Here is a 23,295-nt window from a genome sequence, read left to right on the forward strand (position 1 = left end):
CTCATTTTGTCTGTGGGATGATAGTCGTAATGTGTGCATTTCTGGCACGTTGCAAAACATTGGGAATCTCTGGCCAGGTGTCATCAAGCGGAATGGATAAATATTCACCCAAGAGGTGTACTTTTAAACCAGTTGACCCAAGGTCTGTTTTCCTCAACTGATTTTTCTGCTGGGAAGTTTATTCCCATGAGCTGGTTTCTGCTTCCTGAGCTGATGGGGTAGTGACCAACTACACAGTGTGGGAATACTGAAAATCAGGTGGCTGTAGCTAACCATTTGTCAACAATTCAAGACTGAAACCTGTCTGCAGAGCTAACATGGCAAATTATCTGTAAATACTAATTATCTTTCCAGCCATGATGGACATACTACAATCCAGATAAAAGAAAACTGGACCCATAGTTGTATGAAACCCAAAGTGTTTGCATGTCTTCTCTTGCTCTGACCACTGGGACTTGAGGTCAAGGTTTCCTGCTAGGATTTCACCCCTGGTCTCATTCCAGATACTTCAGTGGCCTTCAGAAAACCATTCACCCTCCCTTCATTCCCCCAACCATAAAAAAGTGACAAAAATAACTAGGACTGGGTGCGGAAATTATGTATATGAGGAGAAGGTGTAAGAGGCAGGAACGTACAACCCTTTTCTTCCTATTCCATCCCTTCCCCACCCCCTGTCCCTGACAAGTCTGTATATAAATACATTTGCCTTTGCTGTTCCCACTTATTCTTATGTACATATACCCAGTACATCTGGGTAGAGTTATCATCAAGGCAGTCATATTCCTGAGCAGTAATGATCATCAGCCAAATCAGCAGTTGGGGACGGTATTTTCATGAGACTTCTACTTACTACCAATAATCATCTGCAGAAAACTTTCTGCTGGACCTATCTTGCCTGAAAAACATAGTTTTCAGAGGAGACAGACCAAAGGGTTTTCAGGTTATGATGTGTTGTGAACAATTACAAACAAAATATGAAATCAAGTATGCCTACATGCCTATTGTTCCTGTCTCCAAATGAATCTCCTGTTTGAGCCTTTCTTTTCTTGCCCAGTAAATTCCTTCAGATAACACTGGTTGCACCTATAGTGCACTGAAAGGTCAGCCTTAGCATTATCTGTAAGCCTATTTTGCTGCCTTCTACCTTTTTTCCACCTGTCTATCTGCTTGATGCTCCATCACCCCAGTTACATGTGGACTTGGAGAGCCAGCAGTGGTTGGGGGTGAGCTCTGGCCTTGCTAGCTGCAGGTTTGGGGTTTGGCCCTGAGGGCACCTCGGAGCTGGTCGACACAAGGCACCGACAGAGCCAGGACCTGTAGGAAGAATGATCCTTTCATGCAGGCAGGATTTTCAGACACTGGAAACCTCTAATTCATCTTATAGAGAGGGGACTCTGATGCCTTCTAGGGATTATCTGGCAGGCCAGTCACCTCTAAGAAAAGACTTACTTTTTGTTTGCTGTGACAAATATAATTGGTCTGCCTCCTAATCCAGCTGTGGGCAAGGTGTTGACAGTTTTACTTCTTATCAAAAAAAATCAAATGTTCTTTTCCCCTTTATAGTTCAAGCACCTTTTTACCAGGTTCAAGGCCCAAAAGCATTAAATAATTACTCACCTCACTTCCTTTGTGTGCAATATCTCTGCATCAAGTAATACGGCTTGTAGCATTTTTAGGAGAGTCAATAAAAAAGCAGCAAGGTTGCCTAATGCTTGTGAAGCTTTTGATACAGATATGTAGGTCAAATGGGACCTTTTATGAAGCCCTATCCACAGCAATCTAATGTCTTTACATTTATTTCCTCACATTCACTTCCAGCAGCTCTGTTGCTTTTTTATCGCTGAAGATCCATGATACTAACAATCCTCCTCCTTCCTTTTAGATTTCTACTAATGACCACCAGCAATGGGATTTTGCTCGAAATGAACTTGCTTGTATTTTGTTTGTGTTTTCACATATGAAATACATTTCATATGTAAAAGACAAGGACTTAGTCTTTTCTTCATCTTAATCCCTTTTCCCCCAGCAAGCAGAATAAAACTGAAAACAGAAATGTATCTCAGAGAAGATCTGATCTTTTAAGAAGAGATTTCTTTTTCTTTTATGTCGAGTCATTGAATTTGTCTAATAGATAATGTAATGAATTTAATCTGTTTCTCTCCTTCCATCAAGGCTTTATTAGGTTAGAAAAGGACTCTGCACTTTGTAGATTCACCTGTTCATGAAAGAGTAAGGCCTCTTAAAAGCCTGACTGGGCTCAACCATTGCTTAGTGGACTTTATGATTAGTAACCACTCCTGCTTCCTTGAGGCTTTCTGCATTTCTAAGGACCTACTGATCTCTAAGGATTCAGTACCATGCTTTTTTTGTCAATTCAAAATTTACTACTCTCTTTTTATACTAAATGTGATCACAGAAAAATAATTAATCTGATAACCATATATAGAGATTATAACCATGACATCTCAATAAACGCTGTTAACTTTAATACTCATACCACTGTATCAAATGCAGCTGCCCTAAGCTCAGCAGAGACAGTCTATCTGGCACTATGGCACCAGCCTCTCTACCCCAGGGTGTGTAAGCTGTTCTCTGTCACAATTTTTGATTCATGTGTCTATATACATTTTTATAAAATCTTCATTTATCTATTTAGTCTGAAATATTCAGGATCAGTGGATTTTTAGTCAGTGGTGACCTCAAGAGAAAATTTGACAGAAGATGTGTGTGTTTGTGCGCACATGTACAACACAACAAAGATTTATGATAACCATATCATGCAAAACAAGAACAGTGCAGGTTATACATTATCAAGATAATACTAACATGATGATACTATTTAGTTATATGTTGGAAAACAGAAAAATATGGGAATTGTCTGGAAAAGGACCTTGTAACTTTGTTTCTATATACCCACATGCCCATCTCTGCAAGCTTGATGATAGCACACAAAATCCCCACTGAAGGCTACTTACTGTGCAGCTGCACAAGTGCAGGAGAATACTCTGAGGCCTTTAAACACCAGGAAAACCAAACCAAAAGCCAACTATGGAACTCCTGATGCATATTCTCCCCCAGGGTACAGAAGGCAGAATGACTAAAGACAAATTCATTGAGTTTTATCAAGTTCTGGTGGGAATAGACCTCATTGCCTCTAAAATAAGAGCTGGTCCTGGTCTGGATGATGCAATTTCAAACTCAACAATTTGCTGAGAATTTTGGAAGGGATGAGATCTGAAAAAGGTAGGGTTTCATTGGAAAATGAGACTAGAGACAAAGGCATATAATACAACCTAACACCTTTCTGAAGTGACCCTCAAAAGAAACAGTGATGTAAGAATTTCTTCCAAATCCATGGGATTTATCTCTGTGCTTTTACTACAGTTGAAAGACAAGAAGTTTCCTGCTGAGTTGAATATGTATACCACATTGCCTAATTGTAGTATGATTGATGGAAAAACCAAAACCAAAGCATAGTTTCAAGCATATAACTAGTAAAGCGGTAACCTCCAGATCTTCATGTGCTTCGACGGTCATATCCTGCAGAGAGAAGAAAGCAACTGAAGTAACTGTAAAAGGCACTTTGATTTCATTTTTCGTGTGCAACAAGCAAAAGTACTGCTCATCAGAGAGCAACCATTTCCCTAAGGGCAATTTGCATTGCTAAACCATGTTTTCTGGGCTTTAAGGGTTGCCCTTTAATGATCTCCCTAGTGCTTGACTGCCTTAGAGAGCCTGACCCATTCCTATGCAGCTTTTTTTTTCTTGCATGCTGCACGAAAAAAGTCTGATGAGGTGTTTGTCATTAATAAAAAGGAATTGACTGCTTACAGAGGCTGTTTCTGAAGTTTTTGTGATAAACCGCTTTGAATCACAGCCAGAGGTGAGTGCAGTAGTCAAGATTATCTCCCTCTGACCTTATTCTCACCACGTGTTAGTTACTTATTGTTTGCTTTGTGAACTTTTTAGTCCCTGAAACATCCAAGCCCTCCTCCTGTATCTTGGACTTTGGCACTTCTGTTTTCAAATGGTCTTAAATGAAGTCATGTGCAAAAAATATGGAAGCAGGTATACAGACACAACATTGAGAAGGCTGGGGAGTGTAAGTATAAGAAGAAATAACACGAAAGAGATTGAAACCTGACTGAGAATCTATGCTTCAAACTGTCTGTCCACCTATGGAATCTGAACTACCACATAGAAGAAAAAAAAAAAGCCTCCCTACTTCAGTGAACATCACGGTGGATCCAGTTTGCAACATCATGTATTCCAAATAAAAGCTGAAATCATACATGCCAGAATCTCCTATTACTTTGAGTTGGAAGTATAATGCCGTATCTTCTGTAGCTGGGCATGTCCTTTGCTTTCTCAGTTTTTGTTGCTCCTGAGATAGATTAAGATGACTCTACTTACCTTTCCCTTTGAGTCTCAAAGCATGTCACAAAGACGGATCAGTAGCACTGTTTAATTTACTATCAATACCAGTATCCTTAGCTGTGAATAATTCATCTCAGGTCAAATAGCAATGTTTTTTGATATTCATATTATGAATTTCTTTTCATTTATTTAATTCAGTCCCTGAGTCCTTTAAGAATTGTGGCAGAAAAGCAGGAAACATAAGGATTATGATAACAGCTCGATGCCTAAAATTAATTTGGTCCAGAATTCATTTTAGATTCCTCTATAGATTGTACCACTTTGCTATCCTTTAATGTTTTACACAGATGGATGAATGAGCTCAGAATGCAGAATAAAGAAGGAAGGAGTAGAAGGAAAACATCAGGTATATAATCAGAGCATGATATACAGTTGAAATCGGCAAAAGCGTGATGCATATGAAGAACGGAGCATAAACACTAAGAAAAAAACATTAACAGTAACCATGTGCAAGCCAAAAAGGTCAGTTTATTGTTCCAGCTGTGTACAATGAATTTGATCTAAAACTCTGAAGTCGCAGCAAGGATTCCTAGCTACCACAGTCAGCTGTAGCTCTGGCCTCATGTCTCCGTCTCTATACATGCACACACATACGGTGTATGGTCAGACATCTTTCTGCCTCTGTGGATATACATACCTATCTCTGTGTATGCGAGTATGCATATATGTATATAAATATGCATGTATGCATCTTTTTCACAGTTCCTTGGAAAGTCACCCAGATTAAATGCAGTCCTTTTGAACAATGAATAATAACAAGACAATTAGTGGTTGAGTAGCCGTACATATGTGTTCAAGGGTAAATCTGCCAAAGTACAAAACATATGGGCTCAACTATCATGAGGACCAGTTAGCACAGGAATCAACAGCAGCTGGAGTCTAATCCTGCACCATTTCCACCAGAGGCAGCTTTGCCAGTGGTGCTCTGAGTGCAGGACTGACGCCTGGCCACGGCCCAGGAGAACACCTTCCTTTATGCCCTAAGTGGCGAAAAACGGGACTCTGGTAATGGTGAATCCTCCCCTCCACTGTCACAAACGTTTGTTCTTCTGCCTGCCCCTGTAATCTATACTGTATTTACCCACTTCTCACTGCGGTCTGCATTCTCAAATGGAGTTTACCCACATGCTTATGGACTACGTTACCTTCATCAGTTTCCTCTAAATACCTCCCGTACTTGCTTGCTGGCCTAAAGAAGGCAGCTCATCACTTTCACTCCTCCTTGCCATTTCCAGTGCTGTTACTGACACACATTTTACAGCTGAAGACGTGCTTCTGAAGCCTGTAGCTGCTCCTCAAAGTAGAGAAGCTGATCCACTTCAAAGCAATCGCTTGCTCTAGAAACCATTTTCTCCAGGCGTCTCCTGATCTCCTCCTCACTGGCATTCTGCTGTCTGGCTTGCTTGAGATAGCTGTACACGGCCTCAAACACCTCTGCTCCCAGCTTCCCAATGGCAGATCTGGGGACAAATATTACATAAAGGTCAAGTAAAAGTTAATTTACATTATGTATTAATACAAGCAATAACTAGTACTGATTTTTTCTAAATGTTGTAGCTACTTTTGATTAAAATGATATAATGATGCACCTTATTTGTCTGACAGTACAAGGACCTAAAGTTTCCTGGGGAATTTCTCTATGATTGTTTGTTATACAAAGAGCCCAGGAGTAAAAACCCGGCCATAAAGTCATAGTGAAGCATGGCCATCGTCGTCATTACAAACCAAGCTTCCTTTCCATGCTGAATCCGACATACCATTTTATCTACAGCAAGCCCGGTATACACACATGTATTATTGCCTCTGCATTTCATGAAAACCAGAAGGAGCAACCCCAGTCAGCACTACACCAGTGGCATTTTATGTGAACAAACACATTTCAGGATTCATTGCTTTATTTTAGCTTTTATCAAATAACAAGGAAACCATTGTACAAGCCCAGCATGAGCTAACTGACACTTTTTTCTTTTCCTACAGCACTCTCCTTTTATCAGAAGATAGATCTGTAATTCAGTGACGAAGAATAGACTCACAGGATCTTAATGTTGATTTATAAAGAAGATCCATGACAATGAACAGCACTTCTTTTTCTAAAAGTAAACATCTTTAAATTCATGTATCACAAGCCATAGATAACATAAAATTTTCCACTCAGTGATGAGTTCATAATATTTTGATGAAAATATGGGAGTAATTTTCCTTCAGCATATCACTATCTGTCCGCTCTGCACACATCTGCCACAGGATTTGTGTTGGTTTCTTTCACTAAATTTTTATATGTTGGAGCAGTTGAGATTTGATTGTCTTTTATTGACAGACTTGCACATTTTAGGGGTGATGACGCCCTTCACTTAGTTAGATATGAGCTGGACTGACTGGGATCACCTTTCAGGAACATCTGCAATATGCACTAAAAAATGTCTTATTTTGGTTAGGTAAAGTTGTGGTAAGCAGCCTTTCCTCCTACTAGCATTTTGCTAGGATTTCAAGTGTATTTAGGTGAGACGACCATTCAGTTTTCAGGAAATCCATCGTGGCATGAAGACCTCTTCAATAAAGCTTCTCAGCATATCTGAACAAGGTTTCTCTGACAATTTTTTCTTCCATACTAAAATAAACTAATAGTATCTGAGATTCTAATGCTCTCACATATTTCTTAAGCATTACACATATTGTGTCTCTAGCATGTTAAAACATTGGATGCCTTAACACTTTGCTTGGTGGTAATTCTTTTAGACAAAAAGGAGGTACTAGGAAGTGAACCGTATAGTATTCCAAAATTTCATCCTGAATAGTTGTGGTCATGTTCCCTTTCCACTGAGTCTCTGTCACACACTGCTTTCTACAATTTTAGACTATGGAAAACTGAGAGGATGGCCCCCAGAGTTGTCCCAGGTCAGGAACTGCCTCATTTATCACCCCAGCAGTGAGCTGCCTATTATTTATAAATGATTAGCATGCCTTTACAGTATTTACAGTCTGTACTGTCTCTGATGGGGGCTTTGAGCTGCTCCCCACTTCTGCACACAGCGTGCTTGCCGGCACGGCCTCAGGCGTGAGCAGAGCACATGCTCCTGCCTACAGGGCAGTGCCCACTGCCCGCGGGGAGCTGCCCGTGGCCCTGGGCTCAGGCTGCCTGCAGTAGGCTCCACGGCCAGCGCCGGGGGCAAATGGCAGCAGGGAGCTGGGACATGCTTGGCTTGTGACCATGCCAGGGATCGCCCTTTCTGAGCTGTACAGGAGTAGAGAAAGGGATCAGAGCTGTCTCCTGGTGCCAACATTAAGGCTTAGCACTCTCATACTCTGCACGCGGGTTCAGAGGGAGCACTCACAAGACTTCCCAAAAGCAGTTTAAATGGTTAAACTTGCACACTGCCCCCCAACAACATCACATACACCAGTTGTGGTTTTTTTTCTGATTTTGTGCTGATTTTGCTACACGTCTAACATCAGGGCAAGGCCAACTGTTCTAACCCGATAGCATAATTCACCTAAAGGGGTAGCTGCTTTTCATCTGTGGTCATCCTGTTATTGCTGAGGAACGACATCGTTATAGTGAGATTGAAGCCAGTAAAATTTCCACCTTATGTATATTCCTCCATTCTTAGAAAACCGTTGCGAAGAATTTTACTTTATTGTTTCTCAAACTCCATTTCATATGAAAGTATGCGGTTTCCTCAGTAATACAGAACCACTTTATTAGCATATAAGAAAAATCCTGTTGTTATATGTAGTAGGACCTACTGCTGGTAAAAATGGACGATACATCTAAGATGGTATTTTTGCCTGAAGGATATCCTAGATGACTGGTCTGATCTCACAAGGAGGAAACACTTCTTCTCACATCCCCCCTGCTCTCACTGCTTTTCCGCAGCTCAGTCATACCCAGCTGTGATCCCCCTTTGGCTACACATTACCGCTCCTGCTGGTTCCTGACACAGAGGCGGATCGGACACTTGGGGCAGAGAAAGCCAAGACCCAGGATCAGAAGCCACAGGGCCAAGCTGGAATCTCTGCGCGTCCAGACCTGACTCAGTCCTGCTTCTCGTAACTAGAAACTGCCCTTTTATTTCTATCAACAGTGCTGTTTAGGGGAAAACTAAAACTGTTGGAAGTAATTAATTCTCAGACACTGGAAATCTGGGGATCAGATTACCGCAGAAAGCTAAGTAGGAATTTGTTTGGCAAATAACGTACGTTTCTTCACGGAACTTCATCAGAAATATCCCAGTGTTTCTCTCCAACAGTTAAAAATCAATATATGACAAGCTATTTTGAAACCACTGCTACTTCACCAATGCCTTAACTGACTCCTCTCTCCCTCTTAGACAAGTATGTTTAATTTTTTGGCAGTCCTGTCTATTTAAAGATGAAAAATTAAGCAAACACATACCTCCAGAGTATTGCTTCTGCTAATAAATGTGACCTGCAGACTTGAATCTTTTCAGTTAAGCTTGGCAGAGCATGCAAATCAGCTAATCTGTATAATGGCTGATACAATAGAATTAGGGGAAAAATGTTCATAGGTTGAAAATTAAGGGGTAGGTAACAAAAATTATAACCTGCTTTTACAAAAGAAGACATCAGGCTCTGTTTGGCCTTGAGAGCTGCATTAATGTGAGTCTGCTACCAGATCATGCATTTTCTGTCACAGAGGCAGAAGTGTGGGATCTAAGACAGTAAATGTCAAACAGACGTTACTGAGTCAATCTATCATCCTGATGGAGGGAGGGGGGAAGTGGCTTCCTGGAAAGAGAGTTTTGCACATTATGGCCCGGATCCTGTGCTAGGGGATATTTTTCCATCCCTGTGAAGTCCTACAGAGGCACAATTATGGATTTTGCACTGCCTTTCTGTTTACAGTTACTTCTATTTCACATGAAATACAGGACACGTGCATTTACAGTATTGAAATGGTTAAAAGGCTTACCACCAAACAAGCCCTGAGTGCCCATTTACATTCCCATTTGGCCATGTTTTCTAATTTACTGGCATTTACTGTCTGTGCTATCTTATAGCTCACTTACCTACAAACTCACTATTTTCCCCCAGAGATGAGCCATCATCTCTTTCTCAGCCAAGACTACACAAGAAAAGGGGATACCTGACATCTGGGATTTCATTACTCTGACAAGCTTTGGGGGCCAGAACCCCATCCCACACCGCCCTAAATTGTTTTTCATTATGCTGAAATCAAAAGAGTTACATCAAGCTCTAGCATCCAAGGGTCTGACCCGGGATGATATACACTGATGTGCTTAAATGTCATATCTCAGATCGTTCTTTCTTTTGTTTCACTCTGTTACAAAGGCTTAGATACACGGAGGGATTCATTGCTGGCATTTGAGCACTGTGTTTCCTAACCTTTAAGCATCTCATTCATGCAATGAAATTCACAGCTCTGTGGTTGAACCCGAAGCTCCCTGTATAACGCAGGCAGCCCAGAAAGGCATCCACCCAAAATGACAGCCCACCACAACTGAAGAAAGGCATATCCTAAATCTGTCACCTGCCTGGCTTTAGTAAAGTTGGGAATCACCTCTGTCCACCCAGGACTTGCAGCAATTCAACATGACCACACAGGTACCCAGTTGTCCCCTTTTATCCCAGGGTCCACGGTTAGAGCATTCACCCAGAGAGCTGGAAACCTGGGGGTAGAAGGAGATTCAAACCTCCACCTCCCAAAGCAGTACCATAATTACCAGTCAGACTGGGGGATGAAGGACTCTCCTTCGCTTTCATTCTGATCTGTATGAAAGCAGATGTATTGGGCCAGAAGAGAATGAGCAATGATGGAGGATAACGCTGGATAGATTGGGGACCAAGGATAACACTGGAGGTATGTGCAAATGTTATTTGCATGAAACAGTCCCTGAACAAAATAGTATGAGCAGTCCTCGGAGTCCTTCAGCCCGTGGGACTGAAATAAGGGTTGCCACGTGTAACTGAGTGCCCAGAAAGTGTGTTTTCCCACTGCAAACTGCAAGAGATTCAACAGTGAGCCCAACTTCCCTCACTCCTCCTGGCTGCAGAGAGCAGTCCCAATGCTCCAGGAGAGAAGGCACAGGGCTGGGGACATCCATAGCCTGGAGGCATGCTGCGACCACCACCATATTGGCTGGACAGCAGATATTGCCAGTCATCCATGGAAGCTGTGGTATGAAACAAAATGCCTCTTGCTGCTAGCTTTCGTGCAGCACACAATCCACACCTAGAGAAAATTAACTGGAACAAGCCCCAAAGGCCATAGAGACAGACAGATATCTGATTTATGGATAATGATGGGGTTTGGGCATGAGATAGGGTCCTGGTTCTATCAAGGGTAAGGCACTTCTGAGCATGTGAGAAGCAGTATGAATATCAGCAAAATCATAGGCACTTACTGCTTTGAGTCACTGCCAGCACTAGAGGGGAGCTAAATAGGAGCCTTGAGAACAGCAATTTTATACTCAGGGTGTCTAAAAATGTTCCAAGTCATTTAGTGGATCTGGGCCCAAATGAATTTATCAGGCTATCTGGTGATTTGCAGCTGATTTCCTACGCATCATTGCAAAATTACTGAAATTTGACAATATAATAATGTTGTGTTCTCAACTGGCTGAGGAAGTTGTAAATCTTTCCCTGGGTGAACAAAGAATTTTCTATTATCCCGCGGGTCTTTATTTTGACTATTCTGCTACTAGCTACATATTAACATTTCCTTTCTGGTCTGGAAATCAATTACAATACACCTACCCTCATGCAACAGTGACAAAAGCCAAAAAACAAGATTAATGCCTAAGTTTGTGCTCCTCCGTGGGCATTAGCAGCTGGGTTAATATCTCTCAACAGCTTGTCATTGCCTGCCTTGAAGGATAACTATGACACAAATCAGCAGCTAAGGGGGTTTTCAGCTTCTCACTTTCAAATGTCATTCGGCATGATAGCGACTATCATTTAAAACCATTCTGCTCTCCCTCATCCACCCCCAAAGGGAAGCAGCACTTTTTGCTTGCAGACACCGAGTTGTCACTAGTGCCTCCGGGGAGCTGTGGTGTGGTCCGTGCTCGGGAGCAAGGAGAGGCTCTGCAGCTGCCGAATCACCGCGCTCTGCACAAGTCACTACTGAGCACATCGGAATAACAACGTGAAAGTCCCTCTGGATCAGGTGTCAGCAATAACTTCTCACCTCTGCCATAGCAGGCAACAATCACACGGCTCCTAAGCCAACCACAGAAAATTCAGTTATTTCAAAATGCTAATGTAACTCACAGCTACCTCAATGTAAACCTTAAAAAAGAAGCTTTCTGGACATGGAATATCCGTTCCAGTGGGCATTTATTTAACCTTTTGGATGCAGCCAGGCCGCCTGCATCCTACACCAACAAGCATATTGTAAAGTAGGGGGCAAATCTGTTATGATTAGGGCTCAGGAGGCATAAAAGCAAGTGCAAGAATATTTGAAAGAATAATTTCAGCAGATGTCACTAAATTCTGTTCTCCCTAACTCAAGGGTATCCCCGTGGAGTCCAGCAGTATTACTTAGGATTCCCATCAATAAATCCAATTCTGCTGTGTCCCTGAACATGCTATTTCTAAGCATTAATTAACCTTATATTTCTCTTTAAAACAGAGTACAATCATGCCACTTTGCAACTAACCAGTAACAACATGAATCTTGGTGAAAAAGATTGTTACATTTATCTCCTGAAATGACTCTGCAAAAGAATCAGGAAATTACATATCTTTGATCTCATACAAAATATTGTTTTCTAACTGTACCAGAAAATCTTAGGATATCTGCTACAGCATCCCATGGTTCAGTAAACAAACAGGTTTATCTCAGTTACAACACAAAAGGTCCCTTTCCTCTCAAGTTATCTTCCTGTCATTCGGTATGTTGGCATTACTGACTATGAATGATTAAAACTTCCCTGAAACTTGAAAGAAACTGCTCTGGGTTCAAAACTGCATTTGCAGCAAAGCTTGTCTCTTGCTCTATAAAGACCCGTAGACATCTGCTAGGAGAAGCACATTATAAGTTCCATGATTTAGTTTTTAGGAACTTATTTCTAAAGGTAGGGCAATACCAGCTGTTCAACATTGGGAATGTGAAAAGTATGGTAAAGTCTAAGAAAAAGGGTAATTAAGAAAAAAAAAAAAAAAAAGAAATTGAAATAATTATTATATAAAAGCTAGTAAAAGAAAATCTGAATTGCTAATATTAGCCCTTACCTTCACCTTCAAGCCGCAATGGACTTTGACTTTCATCATATTACTGCTGAATGAAAATGTCTTCACTTGAAGACACAATGATAATTTTCATAATTCATCCTTAATTACTTCATAATTCCTGAATTAAAGCACCTTAATTTGATTGCAAACAAATCTCTCTGATGTCCTACTTCAAAGACCTGCAAAATCTAAAGCATATTTAGGACATGTTTTCCCATGAGCTAAGAAGGATCTTATTATTAAAAGCTGCAGACACACAGCTGAAGAAATATCAACAATAATATTTTCCATGCATTTCATTTTCTGAGATAAATGAATTTGTAAAATAGGAATTGAAGCTGACATCTGCTCTTGGAAGAAGCGGAATTAGAATTTAGAGCCGCTAGTTTGTCATAAGAGGAATTTCTTTTTAGTTTTGCCCACAGAAAAAAAAAAAAAGAAAAAAAACCACAACAAAACATGGTCATTTAAATCAAACCTGAATATTGCAATTTTAAAGTCTTTCTGTATTAACAAATTTACTGCCAGTACTAAAAATGAGAGAGGAAACAAGTTTGCTTACATAGAGCTATTCTTCAGGAGGTAAGACAGGTGAAAATGATACCATTTAGTGTCCATGAAGAATTACCTGAAACACACTTCCCTGGGCTGCAGTTTCTTTATACACATTCTGAGATTTCCTAGTCCTGCCAAAATTATTTTAAACAACATCCTGGTTTTTAACAGTGTCGTGGCATACAGAGACCCTTTGAAAAGTCATCAGTTTAACTCATTCAGCATCACTGATCAAGATCAAGCAAAAAATCAAGGCACATTTAACACATACCTGTTGCCATTTGCTTTGTTTATCGATGCATTTATTTTAGACAGATGTGTCTGAAGAGCAGCACAATATACAGCTGCTTTTTGAATGTGGGCATGCAAGGATACAGTAGCTGTCTCTGAAAAGTCAATATTTATATAGAGTTCTCATAAGAGTTTAAGAATATAACTGCAATCTCTTTTATTCAGCTGTGTGGTAATTCAGAGTTAATGCTGATTTCCTTTTATATGGCTTGAATTTTTTTGGGGGGGGGGCTCTCTCCTGACTTAGGGTCTCACACCAAAATGACAGTTATAAAGCTAACAATTTGCCCATCAGAGAAAAGAAAAGATACAGACTTACGCATTTCAATGAAACAATCATAATATGAAATATTATTACATGTATTTTTTCTCAATCCAAGCATTGCCTTTAGCCATATTGTATTAAATGTTACTATTGGATGTAAAACAATGTATTTCTGCGTTACCAATAAACCTGTCTCGTTAAAAAGCTGTCAACACATCAAGTGCATCAATGGAGAGATTAATGTAGTCAGCTGGTATGGAGCTGGACAATTCTTGATAGAAATGTCACAAGCCCCATAGTAATTAACTAACTAAACCTTCAGCTGGGCTTGTGTACTGTACAGCAACAGAGAGCGATGAAGCAGCACTCAAGCACTGAACTATGCTAAACAACCATACAAGGCTATCATAAAAGTAATAATACTTTTAAGTAATCCAATCAAAAAGACATTTTAAAAGTTAAAAAACCCACAATTGCTGTGGATCCTGAGATGCCCAGTTATGACAAGTATATATGTACACATAAAAATAGATACTAACATATACACACAAGTAACTCTCAGTGTAAAGGTTTTGTACATCAACCATTTGGGCTTAGTTCACATCTATATCCACTCGAAGGGGCCTGAAGGTAGGTGGATTAAGTCCACAGCTTCTTTCAGGTCCCTTTCCACATCTGTAGCCCTGGAAAAAGTTCATAGCACAAAACAGGACTAAGGCCAATTCATGCTTTGGCAGAGCCATACAATTCCATGACTACACCATACTGTAAAGAACGAAAAGCCATTACCAACTAGGACAGTAGATCTATGATTTTCAGAAAGGCCTAGAAAGGTTTATGCATTCAGTTTCTTCTGGCTCTTCATTAAAACAAGACAAGCTTCACAGAGCTATTTAGGCATTTAAAGAGGCAGATAGAGGTCAAGTCCTTTTATTTTTTTCCCCAAAAGTAAACATTTAATACCTGAACACTTTTCAAAATAAGACCCTGTTATTTCTCTGTCTCAAATCTCTCAGAAAATCAAATAATTGTACATCCCGATGCCTGAAAATATGGCATATAAAAGAGTAATGAAGATTTCTATTAACATTTACAGAAACATAACAATCATAATATACTATCTAAATGATTTGTTTCAGCTAGTAGATTCACAAAGATAAAACCCAAGCTCGCTCTGAAACATGACTGAAACAGAAAAATTGCTATTAAGCTAAAGTGTATTTTTCCAGTTCTCGGGTCCTTTTACTTTCCTGCAGAAAAATGTTAATGGAGATACATGTCCAATGTGTTGCCTTAAAACTAAGAGCAAGGTTAGGCCTTACAAGTACTAGTATCCTCTGGTTTTGTCACAATCTTTGGCCATGTCTGGCTAATGTAAACATAGTACATGTACTACTGTAAACATAGTACAGATGGTTTGGTATCTCCAAACTCTGAGGACCAACATCTCATGCAAACAAGCTGCTCAGCAAGGAGTTTCATTGCAGAAGGAGACAGACCTGTGACAGAGCCACCCCCAATGCTACTGCACCCTCAGAAGTGGCGGCTGCTCCTTTTGGAGTGATGGCAAATGCAGTGTTTTGTGTCTGCTAACCTCTCCTTCACACAAGATAGCATGTTGCCCAGTTGCTGGTGTGTTACCCCAGGGGCTATTTTTTATGATACCAACTCTGCATTGCTCACCTCCTTCCACATGGGGAATATGAGATGTATACTTTAATGACTTAGATATACAAAAGAAAGAAATCACTATGTGGTGATTGAGAAAAAATGTGGTAAAGAAAAGAAGGAAAAGGACGGATTTTTCTTACAGACAAGCACAGTATTAGAGTAGCAAGCAGATGATGACAGAAGCAGTATGGGAAACAGTAAATATCAGCAGTCCTGTTAAGGGTTTGGTGAATGCCCTTTGCATATTCCCTACCTATATTTCTCCCAAGTGCCTCTGTAAACCTCCCAAGGTTGCAATGATGCATCTAGTAAACACTGTCAAGATTCTTCAAGTGGTTCCGTATTGAAAATAGACTATATAATTAATGCCGCATGAAAGCATTCTCACATTTGCAAACTATTGACAAAATCACGGCGCTGGAAAACTGAACAGCTCAATCTGTGCATTATGTATGCACAGCACGAGAAACGAGGGAAATCATGCTTTTTGTGCAAAACAAAAAGATGTATTAGTCTAATTCTCCTAATGTTTTGAGTGTTTGGGGCTACTTGACATTTTAAAATGAGTGAGTCTATACTTATAATTTTATGTGGTTTGCTACTGGAATGCAATTTTCAAACTGGATAAAAACTCTCTCTAGTGATAAAGCAATTAGGACATTTCTGTCCACTTAAAAAAAAAACTTAAAAATTCAGAATAACAGAATCGCTTATGGATCTATAACATGCAGCTCAGCAGAGAAGCTGAAAAAGTCTGAGTTTTCTTTACATATCTACATAAATTCACAAAATCTTACACTTCATTTTAAGGGCTGGACATGAGGTTCAAGTAATGTCCAAAATGAGCACCAGGATGAGCAACCCAAGAAAATACATAAAAGTTTAATTGTGCCCTTATAGACTCACTCACGCTACCTACCGAGTTTGTCCTCTATATTCATTTCAAAGTGCATCATAACAAATGTAAAGCTGCTAAGAACTGCTGAAATTATGGCATTGGCAGGTGACGTGCTCTTCCCATTCCCAGATGCAGGATGGAGAGAAGCAGTATAAGAGACACAGGGCCAAGACAGCAAGAGAGGCAGCCCATTTTTCTGTGGAAATGGGGAAAGGCATGGACAATGGGAAGAAGTTGAATGAAGACTCATGGAAAATGCCTGGGGAACTAGACCATCAGCTTCAGCTTCAGCCTTGAGGGGGGACTACTGCTTCTGCTGCAGAGGACTCCTACGCTTCTGGGCAGTAGGCACTGCCTCACTCACCTTCATTTCTAGGCAGGAGGAGCCCAGGATTCACCCATTCCCACTTTTTCTCTCAGTTGTTGCCTTGGGACAGCAACAACGCAGAAGCTGGGAGTGTTCACTCACTTCTCCCTGACAGGAGCCAAGAACCAAGTTCCCAGCTTGGTCACATCAAGGCGGGTTCAACTCTCCTAGTGTTCCCAGTTAGTTTTACTGTATTCTCACTTCACTTGCTTGTAAAGCAAACAGCAAAACCAAAATACTTTAGACCTTCAAATCTGGGTCTGGAAGGTAACTGTGCAATTATCTTGAAACAGATTAACAGTAAAAGAAAGAGAAACTCATGGGCTAAGATGTTTAATGTGTTTCTGTAGTGAGTTCATTTGGCCCTAAACAATTAAGAGATGGAGACTGGCCTTTAAAAATGAGGTGTGAGAAAGACTGTAACAAGGAGGATGGATATGTAAGTAATATTTTGGCTTAGCTCATGAGAAGCAAAAAGCTATAGTTATGCTGTAAGATATCTTGGGATAACCAGACAGAAACTATCACCAGAAAATGGAGTGTTGAACAGAACAACTGTGCCGTGTGTGTAAGAGGAAATTTCATGCTCAAAAATGTTTCACGATCAATACCTTCAAGGACACTGTCCTCTATTCGTCTGCAAAAAACAGTCATAGCTCAGGCAGTGTCAATAAACTTCCTTACCAATTCTGTCTTTTGTCTGTGAGAAGACCTCTTATTCCTCATGCGTGTTTACAACATGACACCTTCAACATGACAATGGCAATTAAAATGTCACTGAAATTTTTTTTTATGGAAGTCTAAAAACCCAATTAGTTTTTCTATATTTGTTGCTTTTGCCTTCGCCTAAAGTTGCCCTCAGTGATGTTAGTAACAAAACCAATTTCAGTAGGCTCAGAGATGGCCGTTAGGAAGGTCTACCCAATGTCTAATAAAACACTAAATCAAATAATCAGATTCTTTACTCCAATAGTTCAAAGATGTGCAGAAATAAATGCACAAAAAGACTTCTATACTTTACGCATTTTTAGGACTACTTATCTTAAAGAATATCCAGTGCCTATTCAATGACTTCAGCATGACCTTTCTTTCTGAATTTTTAAGATAAACAATGCATTTGATGCCAGCGTCACAAGCACAAGAAGCATATATGCATACTGCTCATGAGTCTAAACCAATAGTGTTATGAGCATTCACAGGAACAGAATAAAAATATCACCAAATGCCTTTTCACCATGACTTCTGAAAGACGGCTTTACTTACACTCAGCAGGTGATGATGAAGTCTTTTGCCTGATCATGGTATGCTGCTGTGTGTAAGACTTCAGGGACTGACTAAGAGGTGCTTACTGCTGTGCTAAAGGATTTTAATTTACTTAAAATTTGGGGCATAAAAGCCTTTTCCTTTTACTGACATATATTTTATTGAATTCTAAACTGCATATTAAAGTTCACGGCTATTAAAATGACTCATCGTATATATTCATGGATACCTCCACAAAGGAGCACAAAACGCTCTGTACTAAGTTTTTTTCCTTCATTTCCTACGTTTTTATTTCTCTTTATATTTTCAGGAAAGAGAGAACAAGAAATACATTCTATTCCATAGCTATTCCATTATACAAAAACTAGCTTTACTCTGTAAAACACAAATCCTCATTTTACAAAGCCCAAGAAATGAATTTTGACTACAGTGCTGAAGAAGCTTCAAGGGGAAGTCTCCACTCACTGGGCACCTGGGATACGAATACTACATAATACAGGGAGGTGCAATTGTGAATATAGCCAACTGCACCAAAACCCCTAATAAGGCTTGTTCTCGTCCACAAATTTTTGCACATACTTGTCTTACTTCTCACCTTCACTTTTCCATTTTAGATCATGAAACCCTGCACAGACTTGAGATGTCAAGCATGCATCATAAGACTTTCCACAGGCTTCTGTGCTTCTGTCAGGCCCTTAATTGTGGTCAAATTGTGGCTGAGGTGGTCAAAAACTTGGAAAGAAAGGCCTCAGAATAGGATAGAGTAAGCTGAAAAGAAGCAGAAAAACTTTTTCAGCTAGAGATCTAAACAAGTTGGAGACCCAACTCCCTTTTAATGTAGATTTTGACGTCCTCAGCCTCTTACAAGCTATCAGTGCTGTTAGTCCAAGCCTGAAGAAAGCTTTGGGTTCGTCTACCAAGTTTTTCAGAAGCTGGCAGAAAACAAGGTAGTGTTTGCTACAATGACTCTTCTAAAGCCTTTCCTTAGGGACAAAGCCAATCTTTCAGGCAATGCACACTGCCAAAATTTCTGACATCTTGTAAAGAAGACTTTGACAAGCCATATGGACCTCAGGGGAAAAAAAAAAAAGAATAGGTGGTATAACAATTTGATCTGATGGCGAAAAAAAAGCTTTGGCTTGAGGAGTTGTTTTTGAAGAACAGCTTGGTTCTCTTCCGAGATGCATAGTTGGAAAGTCTCTACAGGGGAGCATCGGTGGAGCTGACATTAGGTTTTCCTTATGGATCTCCCTGGTGAAGATAATTTGGGTCTGGATAGCATGTGAGAGTAGAACTTCTCAGACTGAGGCAGGCACCAAGTTACCCAGTACCATGGACAAGAATCACCATGAGAATGAGATGATGGCCAGGACAGAAAATACCAAGAAACGGCTCCTCCTGTTTCTTGCATCTAACATGATTCCTCAGCCTAAAATCCCAATATGAGGAATATGAGTCACACAACTCTGATTTATATATTTGCTTGACTTCCCACTGTTAACATGCAAGGCTGGGAAGGAACATAATGAGAAAAAGCTCAGATGATAACCTTTGAGGGAGCTAGTTCAAGAAACAGAGATTTCTTATCAACGCTGTAGAAGATCCCATCAACATGCTTAGCACTGAAGCAGAAATTTTTGCAGAGAGAATGAACTTGAAAGGTAAAGTTAAATCTCTGCTGCTATAAACTTTATGATGAATACTGATACCAACTATAACAAACTACAAATTGTTGTCGCAGGCGATTTTATCATGACTTTTACTGAGAGGCCAGCAACTCAAAATGCTGCAACAGAGTGCAATGGGAATTGGAAAAAAGATGCCAGGGAAAATATTCAGTGACTGTAGTGAAGGAAGCTGGTGACTGAATCGTAAACACTATCAGGCTGTCTATAGGTTAAGCCCTCAGCTTTTTTTTTTTTTTACTTAAAATAGGAGAAGACAAAGGACTCCTACCTACCATATTCAAGAACATCCCTGGCTTCCTTCTACATTCCTGTAAGGACTTTTAGCACAACTTCCCTCTCACATGAATATAGGTATAAAGCCCTGCACAAGAATACAGTAGAAGCTATCTAAATCGTCACTCTGACAAACAGCAAGTGCCTCTACTGTCAAAGAGCACATTCAGTGCAGCACACTGCAACGACTCAAGCAATGAGCACATCACATCATGTCAAGTGACTGTCCTGCTGCAGTTGTTTGCAAGCCCATATCATTCATGTGTGTCAATTAAAAATGGCTAAAAGGTCTTTTTGCTGTTAGACTCCGTGTTATTTTACATGAATCTACCATTTTTTCAGAACTAATGAAAGAGTTTCCTTCATTAATGTTACTTGTAATGTGCAGGCAAAATGCTTACTTTCTGAGCAATTCATGACACAAAAGAGTCTCCCTCATCAGAATTTATTGCTGCTAGCATCTGAAAATGGCACTGATTCCAAGCCTTCATACTTCTGTTTCTATAGTGACTTGCCACCTAGACAGATTTCACTGCACTTCCACATTGTCTCCACTGCTCTTTTCTGTTTCCTCATAAGAACTCCAGCTACTCAGTTTCTTTAAGACAAACCCCCCACATTCGCTCTTTCATTAGAAGCTGTCAACTAGAAGACCTCACCATAAGTCTGTGGTTTCCCGAGTAAAACAGAATAGCAAAAGTTTAAATTATATTAGCCTTGCCTAAGTGGAACTGCTGTGTGGGTGAAGTACAACATATCACGTGAAGTTTGCTAAGGGATGAGCAGAGCAGCTGAGGCTTCATGGATCATTCTGCAGCCAGATGTACCTCCTTCTCGCCACTGAACATTCCCCCACTGTGCTCAGTGGGCAGATTGGCCATGTGTAAGACTTTGCAGGGATCTCCTTGTGTATGTGTGTGCTGGGTACTGTGCTCACTCACTTGTCTCTTAACACTCTAACTTCCAAGGAATTAACATAATCACTCAGCTTGACATATTCAGAAAATGACAAGGTCATAGTATGCTTAGGAAAAAGGGCAATAACCTGAGTAAATATTTTGATAGACTTCTTTAAATTAGCTATTATAGTGCACAAAAGGAGATCCGTGCTTTATTTACCAAAACACCTCCAAACAAACACAAAACATACTCCCCCCTTAATTTGTTCTCTTAATGAATGTAACGTGAAAATCATTCATGGGTATGGTCTGCTGGAAGCTCTGAAGGTGCCAGTTGGGTGGGTCTTTTGGCCTACAGACCCAGCTGACCATTCTCATTCAGGAATGAAATGACTAGGAAAGTGTTCCAAAACCGGGAAGTCTAATGCATTAAATGTGAATTACTGCAGTTAATCAGGCTTTTCATTAGCATATGGCTACTTTATAAACTATTCTGGAATGTGACATTTTCAAAGGATAATATAACAGCTCTTCCAAATTTTTCAGCATTTAACCACCACTACATGCTTATCCTATCAGAACCAACAACCTGTGAAAACCATGAAACAGCACTGGAAAAACAGAAGGAACCAAGTGATTTAATCGTACCTCAGCCCTAAAGGCAATGACCATGAAATTCAAATAGTTAAGGTTTATCCTGTAACCGTGAGAACACAAGGTGAAGCCTGTAAGACTAGTGAGCATTTTGACTAAACAACCTCACCTTGCAACTAGTTAGCACAACATGATGCATTTTTTAATTTTTATAAGTACTTTCCATGAGTAAATCTGATTGGTATTTCCCTTGAATATACAGTGCATTTGGCACTGTAGTTTGTTTTAAACAGTGATTGGCATCAACATTGCTGTCGTTGCATTAATTTTCTTTAGGGGATTCACTTAAATAACTGCTAGTATTAACTGTTTGAACTTATTTGTATTCTGGTAACATCCACCATATTGTTGGCACTGTCCACCCACACAAGAGAAAACTGCCCTTTTTTAAAGAGTTTTCAATCAGTTGAATGTTGCAACGCTGCAAAGAAAATTTGAGTTCAGAAATAATACATAGCATTATGATTATCAGATCAGTACAATAAATCTTGGAAGGACAGAAATTACTGAATCAAGATAAAAGCTCAAGATACATTAACCAGTACATTCTCGAAAGGAAGCACAGGTCTTTGTTTTATTAAGACACTGAAATCTGTATTAATAAAGCTGGGGTTTCAATGATGCTGAAAGCAATTAGTCAATGAGTTTCAAAGGGAGCTGCACATGTAAATTCCTCTGTCTCATTTGAAAATCCCATCCAACAGCAGCGATCATGTTTGGTTTAAATCATCATATCATCATGGGAAACAAATCCATTAGTCTTTCATTCCAGACAAGAATGAAGTGTGGGTGAGGAGCAAACATGGTGGGAACATGGATATCTGCAGGTGATTCATGGGTATGTGCTGAGCTAATAACGAAAGCAAAGTTCAGAACGACACTGACAGCAGTGATGGCAAACTGGAAGGATGACAGTGATTGTGCAGATTAAGAGAAAACAATCAGTAGTGACAGTCAATCTTCATCGTCTGTGGAGGCAAGTAGGCATCCAGTCTGTAAAGAATACCTTACCATCCACTTCTTTTTGCTGAAGGGATTTTTTGGGGTGGGGAAACAACACATGGTTTTCTTTGCTACGTTCTGCAGTTTTTCAAATCCATCCTCTTTGTCTGAATATTGGTAAGACATAAATATGCTACTTACTCCCTCATGCGTTTCAGTTTGGTCTCAGCCATAGTGCTGTTGAGAGCTCTGAATCCCTGGGGCACCCCTGGAGACACTCCGGTGACAGTCCCCGAGCCTACAAATCAATGCAGACACATAACCTTATTCACCTTCATCCCCTAAGCTCTGTTGCAGAGTCAAGGGCAGTCAGAAGAAGAAAGACTATTCCTGTTTCTCACAAGGTAGTGCCACATTAATTAAAGATGAATTAGATTATTAAATGCGCATTAAGGGCAACTCCTTTCTGAGGGACAAGTAGATTTATAGCTTAAAGGCACCAGAATTTTAACAACAATTTTCCTTCTGTGTAGTATACGGGAATCACATTACAACAGAAAGAACAGTCACTTCAGGAAGTGCTGGGACAGATAAATATTCAACAAAATGAAATTTGTTTAGACAGTATGTATTTTCTTCCATTGTTCTTGCACTTATTTATGAGAGCAAGAACCTTCTTTCTAACAGGCAAGTCTCTCCTTTAGCTTGATCATTACTGTAAACTGAAAGTATTTAACTTATGACACCGTTTTTCCCTTCAGATGAAGGTACTTTTTAAATGTATGTGTATATATATATATATATATATAAAAAACATATCTGTATATGTAAATACATATATATATGTATGTAAGAAATATACATATGCATACACACAC

At 39.9% G+C, this 23,295-nt stretch overlaps 1 protein-coding gene across 5 annotated transcripts in view; it reads right to left on the reverse strand.

The window, feature by feature from the left end:
- Positions 1 to 4,936: 4,936 nt before the first annotated feature.
- NEK11 (NIMA related kinase 11) overlaps positions 4,937 to 23,295 on the reverse strand; it is a 100,349-nt gene continuing 81,990 nt past the window's right edge. For 4 of the 5 annotated variants that reach the window (XM_087733265.1, XM_009471617.2, XM_087731630.1 and 1 more), the window contains 2 exons: positions 22,619 to 22,715; positions 4,937 to 5,897 (listed from right to left, as the gene is read on the reverse strand). In XM_087733265.1, the coding sequence (XP_087589391.1) occupies positions 5,693 to 5,897; positions 22,619 to 22,715 (302 nt within the window). In that variant the 3' untranslated portion in view covers positions 4,937 to 5,692. The remainder of the gene's footprint in view (positions 5,898 to 22,618; positions 22,716 to 23,295) is intronic. The other variant, XM_087732463.1, reaches the window with a different exon arrangement.

This window comes from Nipponia nippon, unplaced genomic scaffold (assembly GCF_047370975.1).
Source record: "Nipponia nippon isolate SJK-2023a ecotype South Korea unplaced genomic scaffold, ASM4737097v1 scaffold_1, whole genome shotgun sequence".
In the NCBI taxonomy this organism is placed as follows: domain Eukaryota; kingdom Metazoa; phylum Chordata; class Aves; order Pelecaniformes; family Threskiornithidae; genus Nipponia; species Nipponia nippon.